Source organism: Pantherophis guttatus, chromosome 1, assembly GCF_059756535.1.
Source record: "Pantherophis guttatus breed Tessera chromosome 1, ASM5975653v1, whole genome shotgun sequence".
NCBI classification, from domain to species: domain Eukaryota; kingdom Metazoa; phylum Chordata; class Lepidosauria; order Squamata; family Colubridae; genus Pantherophis; species Pantherophis guttatus.
Window position 1 is genome coordinate 250,151,179 of NC_142063.1, and position 23,451 is coordinate 250,174,629.

The 23,451-nt window shown below is 39.6% G+C and overlaps 2 protein-coding genes, 1 long non-coding RNA gene and 1 pseudogene across 6 annotated transcripts in view; 2 read left to right on the forward strand and 2 right to left on the reverse strand.

Annotated features, from left to right (window-relative positions):
• LOC132711999 (amine sulfotransferase-like) overlaps positions 1-10,247 on the reverse strand; it is a 30,061-nt gene extending 19,814 nt beyond the window's left edge. For both annotated transcript variants that reach the window (XM_087882690.1, XM_060692183.2), the window contains exons 1-2: positions 8,881-10,247; positions 5,610-5,782 (exon numbers count right to left, since the gene is read on the reverse strand). In XM_087882690.1, coding sequence (XP_087738816.1) covers positions 5,610-5,700 — 91 coding nt within the window. In that variant the 5' untranslated portion in view covers positions 5,701-5,782; positions 8,881-10,247. The remainder of the gene's footprint in view (positions 1-5,609; positions 5,783-8,880) is intronic.
• Positions 1,690-5,604, forward strand: LOC117666206 (dehydrogenase/reductase SDR family member 1 pseudogene; annotated as a pseudogene). The gene has a single exon (XR_015731401.1). The product of XR_015731401.1 is annotated as a dehydrogenase/reductase SDR family member 1 pseudogene (transcript).
• On the forward strand, positions 9,114-14,129 carry LOC117666207 (uncharacterized). Its single transcript, XR_004591678.3, has 5 exons — positions 9,114-9,165; positions 10,453-10,538; positions 11,976-12,042; positions 12,567-12,614; positions 14,065-14,129. It is a non-coding gene; the product is annotated as an uncharacterized LOC117666207 (long non-coding RNA).
• Positions 10,343-21,947, reverse strand: ZUP1 (zinc finger containing ubiquitin peptidase 1). Of its 2 annotated transcripts, XM_034418671.2 has the most exons (9): positions 21,811-21,947; positions 20,306-20,416; positions 18,308-18,417; positions 17,286-17,454; positions 15,339-15,527; positions 12,631-12,799; positions 11,259-11,410; positions 10,632-10,849; positions 10,343-10,511 (listed from the first exon to the last, which is right to left on the reverse strand). In XM_034418671.2, exons 1-9 carry the CDS (start codon positions 21,884-21,886, stop codon positions 10,464-10,466), a joined length of 1,242 nt encoding a protein of 413 aa, XP_034274562.1. In that variant the 5' UTR covers positions 21,887-21,947; the 3' UTR covers positions 10,343-10,463. The 2 variants fall into 2 exon arrangements, with proteins under 2 accessions (XP_034274562.1, XP_034274563.1); XM_034418672.2 differs by lacking the exon at positions 15,339-15,527 and having other exon boundaries at positions 21,811-21,942.
• Positions 21,948-23,451: the final 1,504 nt, after the last annotated feature.

The window sequence follows — 23,451 nt, forward strand, 5'->3', positions numbered from 1 at the left end:
ATGTAACTCCGTGTGACATTATTGATTCCTTAGGTTTTTCATAAATCTTGCTAGATTAAACCAACAACCTGCATAACTAAATATACTTTGTGAAATACTAGGGAGGGCCCACATTCGTCCTTTTCCTACATATCAAAGATTCCTAACTTTGTTTTCTCTTTGCCCTCTAGGAGAGGGCCTCTGGACTACATTCCATGACAGATTATTTTTAATCATGGGCATAACACAATCAGCATCTGGAGCCCATTGGCTTTAAGATATTCAGTCAATCAGGATGTCTCTTGCACCGAAACTAGGCCAATTATGCACTTGCTCAAGATCAGACTGACTCTCATTCAAGTTACAAAAGGTCTACATATAACCCTCTGGAATATTCCTTTGAAGCTTGAGTTAGTACTAGATTAAGTGGAGAGGGCCAGTGACTTTCCCGATCCTCTGGTGATATACAACACGGATGTCAAACTCGATCATGTCACGTGACGTATCACGACGGTTTTTGCCTTTGCGGAGTCTGGGTGGGCGTGGCCTGTGTGTGACGTATCCAGCCTGCAGGCTGCCAGTTTGACGCCATTTTTTTCTTTTCTTTTAAGACAGCCTTATATTGGACCTTTAAGCTCTTTAACAGATTATTTGGGCCTCTGAAGGGAGGTTTTTACTTTTACTACATGCTTTTATAACTCTGCACAATTCTGATCAGACCAATTATTATTTTTATACCCCAATTTTCAAAGCATTGTTGTGATGAAAACTGATTTGAGGTTAATAATTAAGATTTCATACCATTCTAAATATGGTCAGGAATTCAAAGAACTAAACTGATTCTGAATTACACTGAAGGTCCACTGGCACTATTCTGTGTTCTGATCTTTCTGTGAAATATACAATTGACATAGTTGTCCTCTAACACTTTTCCTGATGAAAGACAAGAAAGTATGTAAGCTTGTTCCTTTTATGCTGCTATACTTAGGCAGCCTTACTTCTCTAATAATATATTGCAATTTTGGATGTCGTCTAGCAAAACTTTTCCAAATGGAAATTACTAATTAAGCTTACACTGACAGATAGTCCTAAATTAAGGATGGTAATTGAGACCGGAATTTCTGCTGCTAAGCAATGCCATCAGAAAGCACAGATCATGATTGCATTGCTTAGTGATGACAATTTCAGCAGTTTTCATTGTTGTCATTAAGCAAGTACTGTGAGTTGTTAAGACAGGGTCTCCTCACAATTTCCTGCCAGTTTTCAACAAGCAAAGTCAATGAGGAAGCTGCCAGGAAGTCACAAGTCAAGGGCAGCTCACAAGCAATGGAAGAAGGCTGCATGCAGCCAACAGCTATTACATGACACCATTTCCCATCCCTGTGGAACGAACTGCCCCCGGAAATTCGTAAGATCTCCGACCTCCGGGCGTTTCGCTGCGCACTGAAGACCCTATTATTCCGCCAGGCCGGACTAACAACACAATAGTTTTTAAATTGGGATATTTAAATTTATTGGGGTTTTAAATCTGAGCCACTTTATTTAATTATTTTAAATTTTATATTGTTGTTTTGTTTGTGTTTTTAAACAGGCTGTACACCGCCCTGAGTCCTTCGGGAGAAAGGCGGTATAGAAATAAAATTATTATTATTATTATTATTATTATTATTATTATTATTATTATTATTATTATTATTATGAAGGGTCAGGCCAAGCACGTCTCGTCAAGAAGACAATGAAGATCAGCTGGGGGACAGCAGAGGCAGGAAAATGCAGGGCAGCTTTGTACACTCTCCTGCCAACAGCCTTCCTTAAGACAGCTGTACTTGTGAAGGGCCAGGTGAGATACGCTGAGTCAGCAGCAGTAGAAAGAAGCCGGTGAAAATCAACTGGAAGTGGCAGGAGTGATGAAGTGCAGAGCAACCAAAAGGGCAGAGATGGGATGATAAGATGGATGGAAAAGAATTGAAGTGCACCTTGTGATCATAAATGCAACTGATCATGTGTCCATAGGGGAGCTGTAATGGCTATAATTTCAAGCACCAGGCATTAGTACCATCTGTTTAGCGCCACGATAACTGAACTTTTGCTTAACAAATGGTTGTTAAGTGAGGACTACCTGTAATTAGAATCCTGCTTTCTTTGCTAAACATTTCAAAGTAAAATCTGACTATTGCTGACTACTGCTTGAATTGTAGGCTGTCCATTGCTCTGCTGAATTAGTAAGACACAGAAAGGAGTGTCCATGGTGAAATTCTTTCACAGCAGTAATAGCATGGCCCTCTGCCATGCTATTATTATGTTCATGATGCATGCATAAATAAAAATTAGTGCTAGAGCAAAGTAGGAAGAGAGATTATCTAATAGTATGAAAATGTAAAAAGATAGGGATAGAACTATTATTCAGTGACATTTTAATTTAATTTCTGTACTCTGCACTGGCACCTCCTTTTTCTGTATTTACAAATTCCTCCCATTTCTCTGTATGGAATTTTTTCAGGGTTTGCCTTTCTCAGATCAAATCTTAATCCATTGATTGTAATAGGAATTGACCAAACTGGCTTATCTCCGGAGCCTGGTGGTGTGAACTGAGAGAGAATGACTAACCCAAAGTAATACAGTTGGCTGTCAGTCTAAGGCTGAACAAGCTGTTACAAGTGGTGAATTTTAGTCATATTTTAGCTATGAAAGCCAGCTGGGTGACTTTTGCTCAGTCATTCTTGTTCAGCCCAACCCATCTCAGGGTTGTTATGAAGAAAATAGGAGGAAAAAATATTAGTTATGTTTGCTGCCTTGAGTTATTTACAATTTATAAAAGCAGGATATAAACAGATAAGTAAATAAACAGTTACTGTAAACTTCATAGGCTTTTTAAACCAGCCAACTGCTGCTCCCATTTATTGGTGCTCTCATTTAATGTGAAAAAAATATTGGGAGTGGAGGAGGAGGAAATCGATTAAAATTTGCTGTTGATAAAACACACCCAAGACTTCAGAGTTAAGGTGGGTTTACTAAGACTGAAGATTTCAAATCCTTTCTTAGCTTTGGAAACAGGATTATTATTGTGGGGCTAAAATGAAGGGGGATTGAAACGTCTCAGGGTCTTTGAAGAAATGCAGGCGAAAGAGAGAGAGAGAGAGAAGGAGAGGAAGGAAAGAAGGGAAAGAAAAAGAGAAAGAGAAAAAAACCCCCACAATCTTTCTGATGTTTGTATTTGTTGGGTTATTCCCGAGAGCGAGCCTCGAAGGAGCAGATTGCTTTAATCCTCTCCATTACTACAAGCTCTTGCGTCAAATCGGTCGGACGCTTCAACCGGTTCTGGCGCTTGGGCTGTATGTAACCAGCGGAGGCCCCGCCTTTTCGACTCGCGGCGGCTGTCACGGAGTTGAGCAAGCGCCACAAAAGCCCCTGTCGTCGCCGCGGCTTTCCTGTTTTCCTCAGCCGCTCAGCAAATTGCGCCTTTCTGTTCCGCTGCTGCTGCTGCTATGGCCTCGGGGACCAGGCCTCTGCTAGGACACATCTGCGTGGTGACCGGCGCCTCGCGGGGCATCGGGAAAGGCGTCGCGCTGCAGCTGTCGGAAGCGGGCGCCACCGTCTATATCACGGCCCGGCACCGGGAAACTCTGGAGCAAGCGGCGGCGGAGGTGCAAAGCCGGGGCGGCAAGTGCGTGCCGGTGGTGTGCGACTCTACTCGAGAGGAAGACGTGGCGGCGTTGTTCCAGCGCGTCCGAGAGGAGCAAGCCGGCCGCTTGGATGTTTTGGTCAACAGCGCTTTCTCCGCGGTGACTACCCTGTCCAAAGAGATCGGGGTGCCGTTCTGGGAAAGCGAGCCGTCCCTCTGGGACCAGATCAACAACGCCGGCCTGAGAGGCAACTATTTCTGCACGGTTCATGCCGCCCGGCTCATGGTGCCCGCCGGGCGCGGTCTCATTGTCATCATCTCCTCGCCCGGTGGGCTGCGGTACATGTTCGACGTCCCGTACGGGGTGGGCAAAGCTGCCTGCGACCGCCTGGCGGCTGACTGTGGCGTCGAGCTGCGCCCCTTCGGCGTGGCCTGCGTCTCCCTTTGGCCCGGGCTCGTTCGCACCGAACTGGTCGTGCAGCAAGCGGAGAATGTCAAGAAACTATTCAAGGATCTGCCGGAACGGCTGGCGAACAAGGCAGAAAGTCCCGAAGTGAGCGGGAAATGCGTGGTGGCCTTGGCTTCGGATCCCCACGTCATGAGGCACAGCGGCAAGGTGGTCCTCAGCCCAGACCTTGCCCGGCTCTACCGGTTTAAGGACGTGGATGGGCGAGACGTCTATAATTATGTTTCGGTTCGGGAATGCCTTACCGAATTGATGCCCAAGCTGTCTTTCCTTCTCTGGTTCATTCCCCGCTTTATCACTTTCCCTAAGTGGGCCCTTACTCTTTATTCCAGCAAGTTTGCTATCTACCCTCCCATTCAGCCTGCGGATTTTAAACCAGTTAAAAAAGACTGATCCGTGTGGTGTACACCTTAGGTGCATGTTTGGCAACAAGATCAAGCTTTTGTGAAAAAAATGATTGTTTTGGTCAGTCGTTCTCCGACTGGTAAATTATTTCAACTCTTAAAAATCTGGAAGAGTGAGTTTTTGCAGGAAGGGGTTTTACCCTTCTAAAAACTCATTTGAAGAATTTGCTTGGGGATTTCCCTCTGAAACAAAAGCTTTGGGAGACCATTTCTTACTGTAAGATCTGCTTCATTGTTTCTGAGACAGCATTAGCTGCAAAGTTACTTAACATTTCTGTACTATCTAAAATGCAAGGTTTGGGGTTTATCAAAGAATCTTTTGCATACTTGAAAATGATCCGAGCTACTTGCAACTAAGAATACTGTAGTTAGAAGATGTCAAGACACCTGGGAAAAATGCTTTTTTCTTTTGCTTTTACCTATGTTGAGCACATTTATATACTCTGCCAGAGCCTGTTTGTATCCCAGTCTTCTGTATTTTGTTTCCATAAAAACAATTGTCAATTTGAATTGCCCTTGATATTATGAAGCTTACTTAAAACAAAAACAAAAACTTTGAAAGAAAAGGGTTCCTCTCCTCCCTTCAATTGAGTTTTGTCAGATTCTTGGAGACTGGGGAAGTCCCAAGGTAAAGCTTGAGGGAGGAAATCCTTTTATCTGTGTCTTTTTCAGCCTTCAAAAAATTCCAGAATTCTGTTCATTCCAAAGTCAAATACTAACAGAATTAGTCCTGATGAAAGAAAAGCCTTTAGAGACAGTAGCTACTGTATATTATGCCATACAGGATACTGAAATCAGCAAATATTTGCAAATGTAATCAGAGCCATATCAGAACAAAGTTTACTAAAAACCATTATGAAACAGATAAGGGAACAAAGTCCTGAATAAGGGGTGCGTGTGTGTGGAAGAAACCCTCACTTTGTTCAGTTTGCTATCTCTGTATAATTCCCAAAGAAGTAATTTGTTCTTGTAGTGAAGGACAAGCTTGTTCTTTTCATAAATCATTGTTTGTTCCTAAAAGGTCTGAGGAAGCTGATGTGATCCTTCTCATAAAGTGCTTGCTTGCTTGCTAAGTTTTGTATTCTGTTGAGAACACCCTGTGGCCACAAATCAATAAAACTTAAAAAGCACCACTTACCTGTTTGATTTTCTTGCTTTACATTGGAATTAAGGGGAAAGTTTTTCTTGCAGCCATTTAAAGATTTTTTCAATAGTTGCAACTTCTTCATTGCTTAGCACTTTTCATTCAATGGAATAGTTGAAGGCCAGGAAAAACAAGAGAAAGTTGATTTTTGAAATATGGTGCTATTCCTAAATGTAAGGAATGGGGGGGGGAGGGAGGGAGATTGGTGTTATAAGATTGTACTAACTAGGGAAAGCAACCAAGAAGGCAATTTCCCCTCAATCCATAATACTTTGATATCCATGATGTCTTTTCTCCTAATTGTTCCTGTCCCTACTTATTCTTGTTCCTGCTCTATTTTTGAAAACTTTACCGTAATTAGAAAACATTAAAAAAATTATTTGGGGATTCAATGTGACCAGGGTATGTGGAGCAGCAACTGTGGAGGCTTGATTCTAAAATAATTGATAAAATCACCCAATTTTGCCAAAGGCAGCTTTACTTGGAACAGCTTATATATTATAATGTTACCTTTAATATTATTAAACATCTGCCCTTAGATCCTTGGGAAGGGCTCGATAGCTAGATAAAACTCTTTAATCTGAAAATCTCGTTGACACTGCAACAAACCATAATAAAGTTGCATGCCAAGCAGATAAGACGTGGCAAGGGCTAAGAGCAGGAAAATTGAAGAGACAGATGAGCTAATTATGATTGCACAAAACTAAGCCTTAAGAACAATTGCATAGAAAGCCAGAATTAAGAAAACAGCAAGTAAGCAAATGTCACCTCTGCAAAGAAGCTGAAGAAACTGGATTACCTTGTTAGTTGCTGCAAGAAGATCAGGCCAACTGACTACAAACAGCAGCATGACAAAGTAGCAACAATGCATTGGAAAATCTGCAATACCATTTGCCTGTAAACCAGGTGTGTCAAACTAGATTTTGAGGGCCAGATCAGCATTGTAGTTCTCCATGGGCCAGACGGGGTGAAGTGAGACGAGATGGATGCCTCCTGCAGCACCCTGCTGGCCAAAACAGGGTGTGGGCGGTGTGCGAGGCCCCCCATCCCATTTTCAGCCTGGACGGCCTCCTGCAATACCCTGCCAGCCAAAATGGGGAGGGGGGCACACGCCCCCGTGCCCCATTTTGGCTGCCAGAGGCAGCGCAGGGCGGTCCCTTGCTATTTCTTGGCCAACACTGTGGGCCAGATTTAAGTATCCCACAGGGCAGATTCAGCCCGCGGGCCTTGAGTTTGACACCCGTACTGTAAACAAAATATGGCAGCATCAAAAAATAAAGTAGTAGAAAATGAAGAAGCTAAAGTGCTCTGGGACTTTAGTATTCAAACAGAAAAGCACCTGCCACATAACCCCCAGACTTAACAATTGTCAATAACAAAGACAAAGTCTCAATAATGGATGTGACAGTACCTGGAGACAGCAGAATATAGAACAGGAGAAAAATTGCAAAATACAAAAACGGTGCAAATAAAAATAGAATGGCTATGGCAACCCTCCCCCCCCCCCCAAACTAATACCAAATGCCTTGTGTGCAATCTCAAACATCTGGAGCACCACTTGAACACCATCAGCATTGACAAAATCACCATCAGTTAATTGCAAAAGGCAATTTTATTGATAGTAAAACTTGAGTTATTTATAAAAAATAAAGGGTTATAAATAAATGCCAACTTTTTTTTTTCCTAATCTTGCCAGTCATACTATGTATTGGCTTCTGAGGTTTTAGCAATAGCAAGGAAGAAGTCTTTGGTGTAGAATTTCCCATTCTGATAACATAACCCTTCATCTGTAGAGAAAGCTACTAAATCAGTAGTGGGTTCTACTTACCTTCGCTACTGGTTCGGAACTGTGAGTGAGCACGCACTTGCTTCGCTCGTGCGTGGCGCTTCTGCACATGCCCAGAGTACCTGTGATTATGTCTGGGTGGGTGGGCAGAGCCTCCCACTGTCGCCACTACCGATTCACCTGAAATCTACCACCATTTCTACAGTTTTGAGTGTATTTAGTTCAAGATTGTTCTGGTTAAACCAAACAGACAGGTTCTAAGCAAAACCCAACCACCTCACATTGAATGAAGCAAGGCCACCTAAAAATTGCATGATTTAATATTTTAATAGTCAAGTGCTGAGTATAACATAAGTCAAGGAATTCCAATATAAGATCTTTATCATTTCCCCTCTTGTAGTCTATATAGTGCTCTTGCTCTTGTAGCTAGTTTTAAATTAAGAAAATAGAAGCCCAGGTTGACATTTTTGTTTAGTCCCAGAATTTGCCCTGAGGCTAGGTCCTGGAACATGAGTGTCTTTCAGTATAATTTTGTTTGCTACTGCAACATAATTTTTATTTCTGCAGGAAAAAAAGTATTTTATTTTCCCCTTGACAACTATTAGCAGAACTCAGGCCACTGAAACAAAGCAAGGGGGAAAGGGGTAACTCCTCAGAAGGTATGATACCACAAGTTTACTAAGAATACTAAGGATGCCATGATAACTTGACAACTGAGATAATTATTGTAGGATTAGCTTTCACAGACTACAGACCACTTTGTCAGGTTCATGCAGTATAATCTTCAGGGTATGTGTGCTTGTGTGAAATAGAGGCAACACACATGCATCAATGCAAGGATTCCAAGGCTTGTTTTAGATCAGGGGTGTCAAACTCAAGGCCCTCAAACTGGATCCAGCCTGTGGGGTGCTTAGATCTGGCCCATGGGACCACCCTGTAAACAGCGAAAGACCAGTCTGCAGTGCCTCTGCCAGCGAAAACAGCTCTATTTTCACTGGCAGAGGGTTGTAGGTCATCCCAGCCAAAAACAGAGCTCAATCGGGAGCCTGCTTTCACTGGCAGAGTGCTCAGGCCACCACAGGTGCCTCCCACATGAGTGACTTCAAGCTGGCCACGCCAACCCTGGCCATGGCCCTCGTCCTCCAAGGTCAAACACAACCCTGATGCGGCCCTCAATGAAATCGAGTTTGACATTCCTGTTTTAAAAGAAGGAAACTATAGGCAGTTTTATTGCATTTGAATTGAAATGTTTCAAGTGAATAGCTTCTCTATTACAGACTACCCATACAATCAAAATATTTTTTTCTTCTTTTGTCTTCTTTACATAACCATAATCTAATCAGTCTTCCTGTTCTGCTCCTGTCCTTCATCACCTGACTATAGGAAGCCCAATAAATTTACATGCCCAAGCAATTTTCCATCCCTCTGCATACTTCTAGAATCCTAGCTTTCATCAATGCTGCCCATTGTACTACTCACATAAGGACTACAAGGCTTCATTCTCAAAGCTGTAATGGGTATGCAGGAATGACATTGGAAGTCAGGAAGAAGAGCTGCAGATGGCGTGTTAACTGGTGTGTAAAAGATGTGTTAGAGAAAAATTATTTATCTATAGCTGTGCCTATTAATGGCTTTTGGAATGTACAGATGTGTGGGCCAATCAGAGGGCAGCTAATATGTTTGAATCTCCAGGGCCATCCCCTAACTGTCGCAGTTAACAGTAAAAAAGGAGATTTTTAACAGAAACCTTTGCTCTTCAGTTTGGTATTCAGTTTGCTCTTCTGTCTAGTATTGTATTCTAGGATCTTCCTTTAGATAACTGTGAGCAGTCTGGAAGTCCATTAGAAGAGCAGTTATGTGGTATATTGTGGTATTTCTTCTGAGGAAGAATATTCATAGATAGCATAGCTTATAGAGAATAAATATGTATATAGATAGATAGCTGACAGTATAATTTATAATAGTAACTTAGTGATGTTTATTAATTGTATATATATTATTATGTTTTTATTGTGTAAATAAAAACATTTGCTGTAGGCTGCTTCAGAGGCTCATTTGCTTAAGTAGAATTTCATAGAGATAGAGGTTCATGGTTTATTGATTTATTAACCTCCACAACAAGATGTCTTGGCCCACAGAAGGGGAGAGGGCATGGGAAGTATTTCAAAAGTGATCCTCCCTAGCTTTCCAAAGACCAAAAGAAGAGGGGAGAAGTTATTTCAGTTTTGGAAGGTTCTGTTAATGTAACCTTACAACAAAGTTAACACTCATATTTGCACTTGTTGTCTGGATTACCTTGAGGGCCAACAAAGCACAATTATGTGTTCTCTAAAACATGAAAGTGAACTGTACATTAAAGAATAGAGACATACAAAGTATTGGTTTTCAGATCATTAACAGCAGTTCAATAGCAGAATCTCCTTTAGGAGTTTTTAATTTCTTCACCTTCAAGACTCTCAGGTTTGAGTTCCTGAATGGTTATTACATCCATGAAAAATAATATTGAGGAACACCCCCCTCCAAATATATTTAATTAAATAAGATATACATGAATCGAAATCTGGAGAAACAGAGCATTATAATCATGATAACCAATGAAAAGTAGGATGTAATTTCTGTTGCTACTAGGTTAATTTTCAAACACATCTTCCTGTTAGTAGTAATAGTTTAAAGGACCTTTGTTTCTCCAGCTATTAAAAATTAAGATGTGAGACTGATTTGGAAACCTGAGAGTTATGAATAGTCCTAATTTGGACTCATGTTACAGGAAACGATTTGCATCCCCCTGGAATACTGAGAATAGAGATCAGTTTAATGTTCATATAGACTGAAAACGCATGTCCAGTCCAAGTAAATTTAAAAAATAAAGCGGCTGTAATGACATAGTAACATAGGATATAATATTTGTAACTCAACATCATGAAAGAATCATACATAAGAATTAAGTATTTCAATATTTATTTTGAAATGTTTAAAAATTGCTATGTACATCACTCAACAACCTATATGAACAGATCTCCTTTGCAGCCTTCAATTTCCTTCATTTTTCAGCTATTCTCATTTCAAGGAATTTTCTGTGCAATGAAGAATTGAGAAGCCTGCCTACGAGCCTTATAAATGGGAGACACATAAAATAGGTAAGTTGGTACAGAACAGCAATTAAAAGAAACAATTATATTTATACTAATTCAATAAAAATTAATCCAGTGGTTGTGTTCTACAATACTTACAACTTTTTCCTCTTCTGTCAGCACACCATCCACAGACACTATTTGATATTGCTTATGCTTTAAGCCTCCTGGAAGTCTTCGAAATAATTTTAGATTGTTCCCATCAATGCCTTTTAAGAGTTTTTGCATTTCTTCTGAAGGGCAGCCGGGATCAAATATTAGTAGACATAAACTTTTGTTTTTTCTTTCCTCAATTCCAACAATGGTACGACTATGACCTAGTTTCAATGTGAAAAACCAAACATATTAATGCACAGTATACATGTAAATAAGAATTACAAACCTCTTAATGCAAATGAGGCATATTGAACTGCTACTTATCTAAACATCTTGTTTTTGGAACAAACCCACTTACATGAATATTCACAGGAAATTATTTGCACCAAATTATGTTTAAAGGTGCTAGTAACACCATATCAGATATGTAATAAATTACAACATAATTACACAAGTGTTCAGGAAATGTGAAACCAGAAATTTGAATATTCCAGATTCTCCGCTTTTAACATGATGAAGTATCATTCACATAGCATGTAACAGAATTATCACGGAGAATAAATTACTAGAATGGAACTTTATTTTCAGAAATATTTTACAAAAAATCAATCCGGGACAGAGTTTACTGACCTTGGTGCTGCAGATAAATTGGTGGCTTGGAAGTACTCATAACCTTTCCATTGCTATCTTTACCTGAAGAATAATAGTTTAATACCCATTCAAACAAACGAGGGTGTGTACCAGAAGAGCCAGTAGGCTGATGAAAGTCAATAATTTGACACCTATAAATTAAATTAAAATGTCTCCATAAATAGCCAGACAATGCATACTGTAAATGCCATCTGGCATCTTTAAAATTCTATGCACATAATGATTCTGCCTTTCGATTAAAAATCGGACCCTTGTGATTCTGCAAAGTCAACTATATTCAGTGGCTGAGCCCATTAATTTCTGGCTTAGTTGCCATGCAGGATACATGAAACCATACAAATACCAGTTTTAATTTTTCTTTCTTAAAAGATAGGAACTCTGTAGAGACTGTGGATAGTTTTTTCTATTTGGAAAGAATTCTGATTCATCCTGTTTTCTGCTCCTAGTGACTTGGTAGGAAATGATTTGAAGGGGAAAAAATCAGGATGGGAGAGATGTTGGAAAGCACCCAGCCTGGCAGGGATGAGGGATCAAGTTAGCCTGAGGTCACTGTTGCTCACCAGACCCATGAAGAAAACATGGGCATAGAAGGAAGTGTAATTAATACATTTTTTTTATTCTGCCTTTTTTACTTTGTAAGAAACTCAAGGGAGTGAACATATTTAATATTCCTTCCTTCTCCTATTTTCTCCACAGCAATAACCCTGTGACATAGGCTGGGCTGAGAAAGAGTGAGTTGCCTAAGCCAGCTTTCATGTATAAGGTAGGACTAGGACTCAGTCTCCTAGATTGTGGACCAGTATCTTAACCACTACACCAAACTGGCTCTTCTTTTATTTTTATTTTTTTAATTTATTTTAATTTAATTTTATTATTTTATTTGTTATTCACCTAGGTGGAGATGGAATGAAGGATCCACACCAGTTCATAAGGGGCAATACTTTTTAATCCTTGTTGTCTGTATTTTCTTGGAGGGAGGTCAGAAAATTATTAAATGCAATTTGATTTTCTGTGAAGACTGGATGTCAGCAGTGTGGAAATGCCTTAATCTTGGCTTCTAAGATCATTTTCACATTTGGTAGTTTGTATTTACAAAAGGATTTCTCTTATATTAAGAACTTATGTGTGTGAAACTGTTAGGGTGTGGATATAATAAACTCTTTTATCCAAATACTATTTTTTAATATTGTTGTTTTCAACTATTTTTTTTTGTTCTTCAATTATTAATGAACTGAAAATACACAGTTCATAATAAATAAAAATATAAGAAAATGTTCTTTTCTTTAGTACTGGATACTATTGGAAATATTTGGCTCAGAATTAAGACTTCCCTGGGTAAGTCAACACTTACTTTAGCTTGAGAAAAGTTAAGAGTGTATAAATTTCACATGCTCCTATCCATGCTTTAGTTCCTTGTAATCTGCTGTTGAAATGAGAAGCTCCTTGGGGATCAAAACCTTCTTTCCAGGCATCTTCAATTTGTGTTTGTATTTTTGGAATACAAGGAACTGGTGAAATATCTAAACAAGAAAGAGGGTAACATTTAAAATCTTTCATAGGGAAATTTCAATTTACATTGAATTTTTGTTCTCAAGAGATTATGGAATGGGTCAGTCCTTAGTTTGGAACATTCAGATAGTTCTCGATTTACGACAACAATTGAGCCCAAGATTTCTGTTGCTAAGTGAGACAGTTGTTTAAGTGAATCTTGCCCCATTTTACAACATTTCTTGCCACAGCTGTTAAGTGAATTATTGCAATTATTAAATTAGTAACGTTGTTAAGTAAATCTGGTTTTTCCTTTTTGCTTGTCAGAAGGTCCCAAAACCCTAGGACACTGCAACCATCATAAAAATGAATAAGTTGCCAAGCATTTGAATTTTGATCACATGATCATGGAGATGCTAGAATGGTTATAAGTGTGAAAAATTGTCATATGTCATTTTTTTTCAGTGCTGTTGTAATTCTGAACGGTCACTAAATGGACTGTTGTAAATTGAGGACTACCTGTAATTCCTTTTGACTGACAGATATATCTGTCAACAATCATAATATCAAAGAGAGAACATTTCTCTTGGACTGAAACTGGAAAAGACCTATAGGGATAATATCTTCCCTTTCAAAAATGGTAGTGAAGTGCTATCCCTAAGAATATGTAGGTTGATGGTAGTGTAATTGTTGTTTGCCTTAACCTTAATCCAGGAATGGGAAGTTGAGAAAAGGGCTGCAAAAATGATGGTGCTTATCAGTCTTTTGTTTTCTTCTTCTCCCCCCCCCCCTTTGGTTCAAAATGATCACTGTTATGCATTATTTAACGAACTGAGGGAAGTGACCTCCTTATTTGCATTTAAAAAGTTTTTCAAATCAAATTTGTTCCAACAGGGTTTTATCATTGATATTTTGAGCTAATATCTAATTATTTTAATACTTTATGTACTGCGGTTGTAGTTGCAAACCATTATTTTTTAATCCCGCCTTTATTTTTAAAAAACTCAAAGTGGTAAACATACATAATATTATGCCCTCCTATTTTCCCCACAAGAATCCTGTGAGGCAGGTTGGGCTGAAAGAGTGTGACTAGCTCAAGGTCACCCTGTCAGCTTTCATGCTTAAGGCAGGACTAGAATGCAGGCTTCTAGTTTCTAGCCTGGTGCTTAACTACTAAACCAAAGTGGCCATTTACATTAGTAAAGACAATAGTATAAAATATTATAAAAGTTTAATATTAAATAAAATCTTCGCTGTTAAAGGAATGTGGAAAATCTAAATTTTGATGTTGTTATAGATCTAGAAGAATTGCGTGTCTACAGGCTCTGGATACAACTGAATAAAACAAGTTCCAATTTAGAAGACTCCCTTTCTTTTTAAGTATTGTCTCTTGCTATTACTCAATTACATTCAACAGGTATCACAACAGAATGCTAAGATCAGGGTGGATAAAAATCAATTATTTTTTTTAAAAAATCGGATTTTTTTGATTTAAACCGAATTTTTTTTTAATAAAAAACTTTTGGGGTAAAAATCTATCGTAAGATAGTTTTCTATTTAAGATACATAAATAATTTAGTTTATTCAGCATGAAATGGAGCTTAGTTATGTAGCATGGGGCTGTATATTCTGCAACACTGGGACTATCGGTGAGTCAACAGTGGGTCAAAGGAGTAGCAGAAATGACAGTTGCTCTTTAAAAATTATGATTTAAATCGAGTTGATTTAAATCAAGCCTTTTTACTAGTGATTTAAATTATGATTTAAATTGTGATTTAAATCAACTCGATTTAAATCAAATCCACCCTGGCTAAGATCATGTCAGAATTGGGGATATCTACAAGCTGACAGGAGATGCGGAGTGATTTCTTCCTGGAAAACGTTTATGAATAATTGAGAAATTTCCCAAAATTAAATGTTCCCTATCCCAGAATCAAAAGAATACTAAATCACAGAGAACCCTATGCAAAATTATTCTGAAGTAGATTGCTTCAATTGCAATGAAAACCAGTAGTGAAATGTAAAATTTGTTACTACCGGTTCTGTGGGCGTGGCTTGGTGGGGAGGGGTAATGTGACTGGATGGGTGTGGCCAACTTTTTTTTTTTTTTAACTTTTAAAAGCATTTTTTCTACAACCTCTTTGGCTGAAGAGGTTGTAAAAAATGCTTTTAAAAGGCTCTGACAATCCCAACTGAGTTGCCTGATCGTCAGAGGCTTTTTTTTTCTTTCAAAAGCATTTTTTCTATAACCTCTTCGGCTGAAGAATTTATAGAAAAAATGCTTATAAAAGGCTCTGACAATCCCAGCTGAGCCGCGCGATCATCAGAGGCTTTTTTTTTAACTTTTAAAAGCATTTTTTCGGCAGAAGAGGTTGTAGAAAAAATGCTTTTAAAAGTTAAAAAAAAAAAGCCTCTGATGATTGCGTGGCTCAGCTGGGCATGGGGGGTGGGGGCGAGGATTTTTGCTACCAGTTCTCCAAACCATCCACTGCCATCTCTACCGGATCAGACAATCCGGTCCGAACCGAGAACATTTCACCCCTGATGAACACTATGTAACAAAGTACAAACCTTTCAAGCAGTCTTTATAGGAGTTATTTCTCAAAAGAGAAGAAAACAGAATTTGAAAATTCCGATAACCACAACCCCAGCCTTTGTCTCCAAAAGAACAGTGAAAGTGATCCACTCCCGTAGAAAGCCACACATGCTTTATATCTTTGCATTCATTCTGATAGTACTGGCACAATGCTTCAGTAATTCCTAGTTTAAAGAAGATGGAAATGGAGATATATGGCATTAGCCTAATTTATAAATTATTCAATTTTGCAGTTTTATAAGATACGACTTGATTATGTGCCTATCAAGCCAGTGTTGATTTTTAGCACCTACACAGATTCTTCAGATTATCTTTCTCAACCTGGCTTTTCAGGTCTTCCAAAGAAGGCCTTGGTGGTGCAGCTGACTAAGTGCTGTTAAAATAGCACCAGCTGCCTGCAGTTACTGCAAGTTCAAATCTCACCAGGCTCAAGGTTGACTCAGCCTTCCATCCTTTCGAGGTAGGTAAAATGAGGACCCGGATTGTGGGGGTAATAAGATGTCTTTGTATAAAAAAGAACACCGCTTAGGGCGCCCCAAAAGCCCTACTAAGCAGGTATATACAAAGGTATGAAGGCTATTGCTTAACACATTGTAAGCCGCCCTGAGTCTCCGGAGAAGGGTGGCATATAAATCGAACCAATAAATAAATAAATAAATAAATAAATAAATAAATAAATAAATAAATAAATAAATAAATAAATAAATAAATAAAATCTATCCATCAATGTCGTAATCCAACTCCTATTGCAAACAATTATAAGAAACTTTATAATACTAAACAACACAAGCCTTATAATGCTAAAATAACAGAAGCCTTTTAGAACAATACTTCAGGTCCAGAGTAGAGAGCTGTGGTAGGGTAGTGGTTAGAATGCAGTTTTCCAGGCTAATTCAGCTCACTGTCAGGAGTTCGATCCTCACTGGCTCAAGACTGACTCAGTCTTCCATCCTTCTGAGATTGGTAAAATGAGGACCCAGATTATTAGGGGCAATGTGCTGACTCTGTAAACCACTTAGGCCGTGAAGCGGTATATAAGTCTAAGTGCTATTGTTATTGCCTATGGATGTGTCTTCAAACATATCCCATTACAATAAGATAATGGCTACATATGAAGCAGTGGTGAAATGTAACCAGTTCTATCCGGCTTGGGCGAACCAGTAGCGCCGGCGGCGGGAGGCTCCGCCCACCCACCCAGACGTCATGTCCCATTTTTTATGCTCTGGGCATGCGCAGAAGGTCCTGCACATGCAGAGGTATCACGCACAAGCGAAGTGAGCGTGCGTGTGAGCACGCTCCCATTTGCACACCAGTAGCGAAGGTAAGTGGATTTCACCCCTGATATGACGAAGCTAATTAGGGAGGCTAGGCAAGGGGAAAAAACTTTTTCTGACGGATGCCATCATTGAATATCTTTATTTAGATTGAATATTGTCTAATTGAAACTATTACATTATTAAAGCAGCAGTTTAGTTATGGATCAAAATAAATTAGACAGAAATGGAGACACATTCATAAAAGATAACTGTCCAGATGAACAAATGAGCCTACCATACAACCTGACAGTAATGACACCGTTCCTACACCTAGAAAGATAAATGAGTTCTTTCTTCAGAGGAAGAAAGACTATAAATATGATGATTGTCAAATGAAAAACTAAGCCATACATTTTATCTGAAGGCAATAATTACATCTCCAGGAGTTAATACTTTTGATAACACTATCCTTAATATGGTTTGTAAGAATCACCACTTTTAGAACATTTTATATTCTTACTGTATTAATTTGAGAGTGCAAGAAAAACCCAGTGATTTCTTAAATGAGTCTATACTACACAGTATCACAAAATTCAGTGATGAATGATTATTTAAATAATCCCCTTTTGACATCTGAATCAGGTTTTGAAGCAAGAACTTACTAACCTGAGGTCTTTGTCTTTCCATCATCAACGCCTAAAGCCAAAGATTCCAACATATCAGCTTTTCTCCTGTGATATTCAGATGGTTGCATTCTTCCGAAATCCACTTCTTTTGTCATGGCTTTTAGTGACTGTTGCTTGTACCCTCCAGAACCATCTAAACCATATTGTCTCTGTGGTGGACAAAATATTCTTTTAAGGGTGTGTATTGCTGATGTCTTGAATCATAGCTTCCCTACTGCCTTAGCACTGACCATGCTGAATGGAATCATTGGGGGCATCAGACCAGGAATGATTTTCTAGAAACAACTTGAGGTATTAGGCTACAGATAGTTAGGAACTGAATTACAGAATAACAATCAACTGTATAAGCAGGGGTGAAATGCTACCAGTTAGGGCCGGTTCGCCTGAACCAGTAGTAATAATTGCTATTGTTCGCCCAAACCGGTAGTAAAAAACTGCTTAAAGACGTATGGCAATCACTGTGCCACACAATCGTTTTTACGTCCAATCAGTTGTGAAAAAATCAGCTGTGCCTGATTGTCTGTGAGGTTTCTGCTTGTTGCAGGGGCCATTTTGTGTGAAGTCCAGCTGCGTTTGCATTGTGTGTGAGTCAGTTGTGCAGCTTTTGTATTATTTTTGTGTAAAGTGTGATAGTTTGTTTTTGAGCTCTCTGTGACTCTGTGAGGTTTCTGCTTGTTGCAGGGGCCATTTTGTGTGAAGTCCAGCTGTGTTTGCATTGTGTGTGAGTCAGTTGTGCAGCTTTTGTGTTATTTTTGTGTAAAGTGTGATGATTCATGAGATTTCTGAATTCCCATCCAGTTCCCATCCAGGAACTGACTCAACCCAGACCTGTTTTGATAAATTCTTTTATGAAACAGACCTGACCCTTAATCAGTTGCTTCCAAAGATCAATCTGTTTCTCTATGAAGATAAATAGGTACTCATACTTACTGCACATGTACTTTCTCACTTTATTTATTCAGAAGGGCTGTCAAATACACATTTAAAAGACTAATATCATACCTGCAACTTTTGGAAATCATCCTTTTCTTGTCTTGCAGTTTCTGTTCTTCTTTGCCTATCCTCTTCATTTTGAAGATGCTCTGCCAATTCTAGATCATTCAAGTTTCTTCCTATTAGGTTAAAAAATACGGAAGTTTAACGTATTTCAAAATATTGTGTCAGCTTTGAAAGCCATACTAGCCCCGGAAGCTTCTACGCTGCCACCTTCTTGTGTGTATGAAAGTAGGAGGGGGGACTTAGTAGAGGGAATGTATTTAGACAAAATAGCATTTTTCCTTTCTGTCAAGGTCAGGACAATCCTGCATCTGGAGAAGGAGTGGTTGGAGTAATGTCCGGAGATGGGAGGGATGGTGATTGGAACATGTGATGGACTGATGAATGAGGGAATGGTTTTGGAGATTTTGAGTAACTGAGGAAAAACCTGGAACTCTCAGATTCGGGTTTTCCCAGATGTGCCAATGTACCTACTCTAATAAATGGAACTTTGAGAAAATGCTTGCCTCGGAGTTTTTAATTGGAGTTGGGGTTTTCTGGAATGCTGACATATTGAATATCTAATTATCCTAAAATAAACTACACATATTATATAATTTCAGCAACATCTACAGTTTCAAATTTGCAGCATAATTCTATGTATGCTTACACAGAACCTATGCTCACTGAGGCACAGAATTAAGTCTTAATTGTGCACGTTACATTCATACAGACATAATGAAAAGCTGAACTAATCAATACAATTCAAATAATTTTATGTATTTATTTAAAACATTTATACACCTGCTTGTAACAAACTCTAGTTACTACTCATCAGTGTAGTATCACAGAAATTATAAATTGAAATTACTCCGCCTACTTCATATATACAAACTGGTTTACTTGATCAGTATATTATACTAATTTGCACTTGGAGCACAGTTATTAACTTGCGGGATATATTTCTTCCCAACAAACTGCTTTGTTTGTTTCTAAGGTGCATAATCCTCATGCCTGGGACTTAACTCTTAAATCGTAAATAATGCTCAATTATCATCCTCAGTGAACTCAACATTTCAACTAGCAGAGGAAGAATGCAGGAATTTATCTTTCCCTTACATCTCTGAAACTCTGTTCCAGATATGAGAAAGCTTCAATGCAACAGTATGTGGAGGACACCACTGGATGCCAGGAGGAAGGAAAATGAATTATATATATTCCTCTTTCTCTTCTTCCAGAAGAAATGTTTGTAAGATTGTTTTGAAACGAATAATTCTACACAATTTCTGAAGGTATAGCATAACATGCAATTATCCTTTTTAGATACAAAGACTCATCACTTATTTCCTGGACAGAACAATTTGGTTATATAAGGTTAAAAATATAATTGCCTGTTTAAGAAAAGTAGTATTTATAATTTGAGAATGACAGGGAAAAATATGAAACTCTTATAGCACTGACATGGTATCACTCAACTGGATGAAGCAGGAAAACCTCAAATGGATATTTCAGATGGCAACTTGGGAGGTGTGGTTCTCAATGGTTATATGGGGGGCAAGGAGGCTTTCAATACTAGAATTCTGCTAATCACATGTTTATACAGTTTATACTGTCTATTAGATTTTATCTTATATACAAAATAATTTACAACCTTTTAAAAATGTATATTGCCTTATTTCAATGGCCTTTGACTGAAAAAAACTGACTCAATGTCTCAAAAGCTTTGAGGTAGAGGCTTGCATCAATTATTTAAAAAAATTCCACTGCCTATGACATTTTATTATTTAAACTATTTAAGCTACAGTTATCTACTCTGAATATAAATGAGTATCTTATATGCATGACATTTCAGAGCTTATGAAATTCATTCTACAGTGTTAGAAGAAACAACCTACTGACAATACTGAAGCATCTTTCCAATTACAACATATTGTTTTATATCTTTTATAGTTGCATGAAACTTCCTAAATCATACCAAACATGCTTAAATGATAACATGTCTTATTTTGGAATCCTTTATTTTACCTTCTAAAATGCTGCATTCATCTAGGTGCAGTTCAACATGTTCTTGCAGAACTGGATAATCGGTGCAACTAAGATGGCATATTGGACATTCATATAAAGGTGGACCACTTTCTGCATTGAAAAAAAAATTAAAGGATAATAATTTTACTGGCCATTCCTACAAAAATCAAAGAAACTAAACAAAATCCATAAATTCTTAACTTCGTATTAAGAGTCAGTTTTAGTGTCAGAGACCTGTCAGATTTGACAGATTTATCATGTGGAGTAGTGACACTTCAAGTGAAAAAGCTACATTTATTTTCCACAATGGTGTTACTCAAAGACATACAGTAGTGACAATTAAAATGGTGGCCCTAAACAAATGGATACTTAAGCACCAAAAACAGCTGGCAGCCAAAGTTTGGCATTTTTAATTGCAGTCGACTTAATCTATTCAGAGCAGTATGCTTGATTTTTGCTGTATAAAGAATCAAGGCGGGTGTATCAGTTAGACACTAGGAGTGGGGCAGTGGTAGGATTCAGCCAGTTCGCACCTATTCGGGAGAACCGGTTGTTAACTTTCTAAGCAGTTCGGAGAACTGGTTGTTGGAAGAAATATCCCCCCCCCCACTTTACAGGGCTAATCCTATAAGGAAGGCAGGAAGGAAACATTCTGGTGTTGTTTCTAGCCTAATCTTGATTGCCCTGCTTACAGAAACTGCCTCTCTGGTTAACAGCTAAGGCAAAGCGCCCATCAACGTAATGTTGAGTTGACCACGCCCACAAGGTCATATGACCATCAAGCCACGCCTACCCAGCTGGTCATTAGGGCAGAGAACCGGTTGTTAAATTATTTGAATCCCATCACTGGAGTGGGGAAACCCTAGTTTATCCTCAACCACAAAAACTCACTAGTGCTTTGGGACCTTGCAAAGTTGTTTGCTGTAGGAAAAGAAGCAGGATGAGGAGAGAGTGTTATGTGCATTGCAATGAGCTCAACAAACGGCAGGAAATATGGTGCCGAGATGCAGTTTACACAAACAGTCTCACAAGTGATGCGAAGTGCGTGTTCCCACTGATCAAAGGGAGCCATGGGTATCCCGTGTAAAAAGATACAAGATCAAGACACAAAAGTAATGTGTTTGTGCATCCTATATGGCCACTTTGAGGACATAGATTTGTCCTCCTCGACCACCGTCTTATTTTAATGCATGTTTTGCTTAAGGTACAGCCAAATTCCGGTTGCAATTAGAAAGACTCAAAAGGAGGATGCGCCAAACTCCAAGCGCTCGGTTAAAAAACGAAAACCAACCGAGACTCCCCAGGGAAACATTTCAATCCCAACCCTTTGCATCTCTGCAACAACCGGGAAGGCGTTTCGCCTCTTCGTAGAGCGCTGGCGGGCGGGAGATCGCAAACGGAACTCAGCGGTGGTCTCTCCAGACCGCCAAGCCTCGCAGCGTCCGAGGGCGAGGGCGAGGGCGAGGGAGGGGAGGGCAGGGCGGGTATCCCTCCCGCTGACTCACCAGGAAGGGGAGACGGAGGAACAGCTCGAGCACCGGCAGGCGGGCTTCCCTGCCGACCTCTCCTGGACCCGTCCATTCTCCCGCCGCCTGGGGGACAGCGCTGAGCGGCTCCTCCTTCTCGGAATGCAAATAAGCCACGCCCCTTTAAGACCAAGCCAAACAATCGCAAAGCCTCTCGCGCGCGCCGCTGTGCCGAAGCAGGCGGAGGGCGGAGTCGCCGCGCGCAGGCCATCCTTTAGGCGGTAGATGCCGCCGCGCGTGCTTAGCCCCCTTAATAACGCAACGTCAAAACTCCCCTATTGGCATCGAAACTCGTTTTCTCAAAAACTTGTTTTGTGCGTAGTTTTTTTACGTAGCTTTTTGGTTTACGTAGCGCCCGCTGGTCTGGGATGGGAGCTGTCACTATCTGGTTTCTATGGTTTCCCGTTCACGAGTTTGCTGTACAATTCTCTTATCTACCACAAAGTCTATGGAGATTCTCAGTCATCCAGGTCACGGTTGTCCCCAAAGGTGCCTTTTTCAAGAGGCGACTGGACTTTCTGGTTTTTCTTTGAAGGCGTTTCGCTTCTCAGCCAAGAAGCTTCTTCAGCTTTGATTGGATGGTGGAGAGCTGAAGAAGCTTCTTGGCTGAGAAGGGAAACGTCTTCAAAGAAAAACCAGAAAGTCCAGTCGCCTCTTGAAAAAGCACCTTTGGGATCTACAACAAAGCTTTTCTACTCAGCCCGCAAAGATAAATGTTGGAATTAAGCAGGCACATTCAAGAGGTTGACAGTGGTTATCATAACGATATATTAAAAGCAATCGCTGTTGGTTTAGTTAAGACTAAAATCAATCGTGATATTTCAAAGGGGAATAATATATGTTAAACATTCTTTTGCTTTTTGCATTTTTAACTCCGCAACGACCAAGAGCCGAGGAGGAAGGACTGGGTTACGCTGGCGATGAGTGCCCTTTTGGGAGACCTGAAAGAACAATTAGGTGCTGGAGAATGTTATGGAGAAAATCATGTGGTTGCTCGAAAGCATATAATCATGCGACAGATTTTTAGTTTTTAGCGGACAGGAATGAAAAATAGCAGCCGGAAGAGGCAAAAAAAGAGTTACGAAGAGAAGACTTTCACCCTGTGAAGCAGATGGGCGGCTGCCCAATAAAAGCTTAGCGTGCAAAAACATTCCTTTCAATTCTTTGCCGGTTTTAAAGTTAAAGCCGGTTTACTGAAAAAGTCAATACAGACGACTTTATTTAGATGACGCGTTCTGTATTTACGTCCTCTTAGTGGTGGTGATGATAAGTTAAAATATTAGTACATGAACTTTCAAGTCAACGTCTCAAAGGTGCTTTTTCAAGAGGCAACTGGACTTTCTGGTTTTTCTTTGAAGACGTTTCGCTTCTCATGCAAGAAGCTTCTTCAGCTCAAGCTTCAAAAAATCAGAAAGTCCAAGTTGCCTCTTGAAAAACGCACCTTTGGGACAACCATGACCTGGATGACTGAGATTCTCCGTAGACTTTCAAGTTAACGGTTCTCTAGATAACTGAGCGTCCTTTTAAGCCCTGTCTGTCTCTCTAGTCTAGTAAAACTCGCTCTAAACCCCTGTTTATCTCTATCTACTCACTCTACACTTTGCCTATCTCTATGGAGCT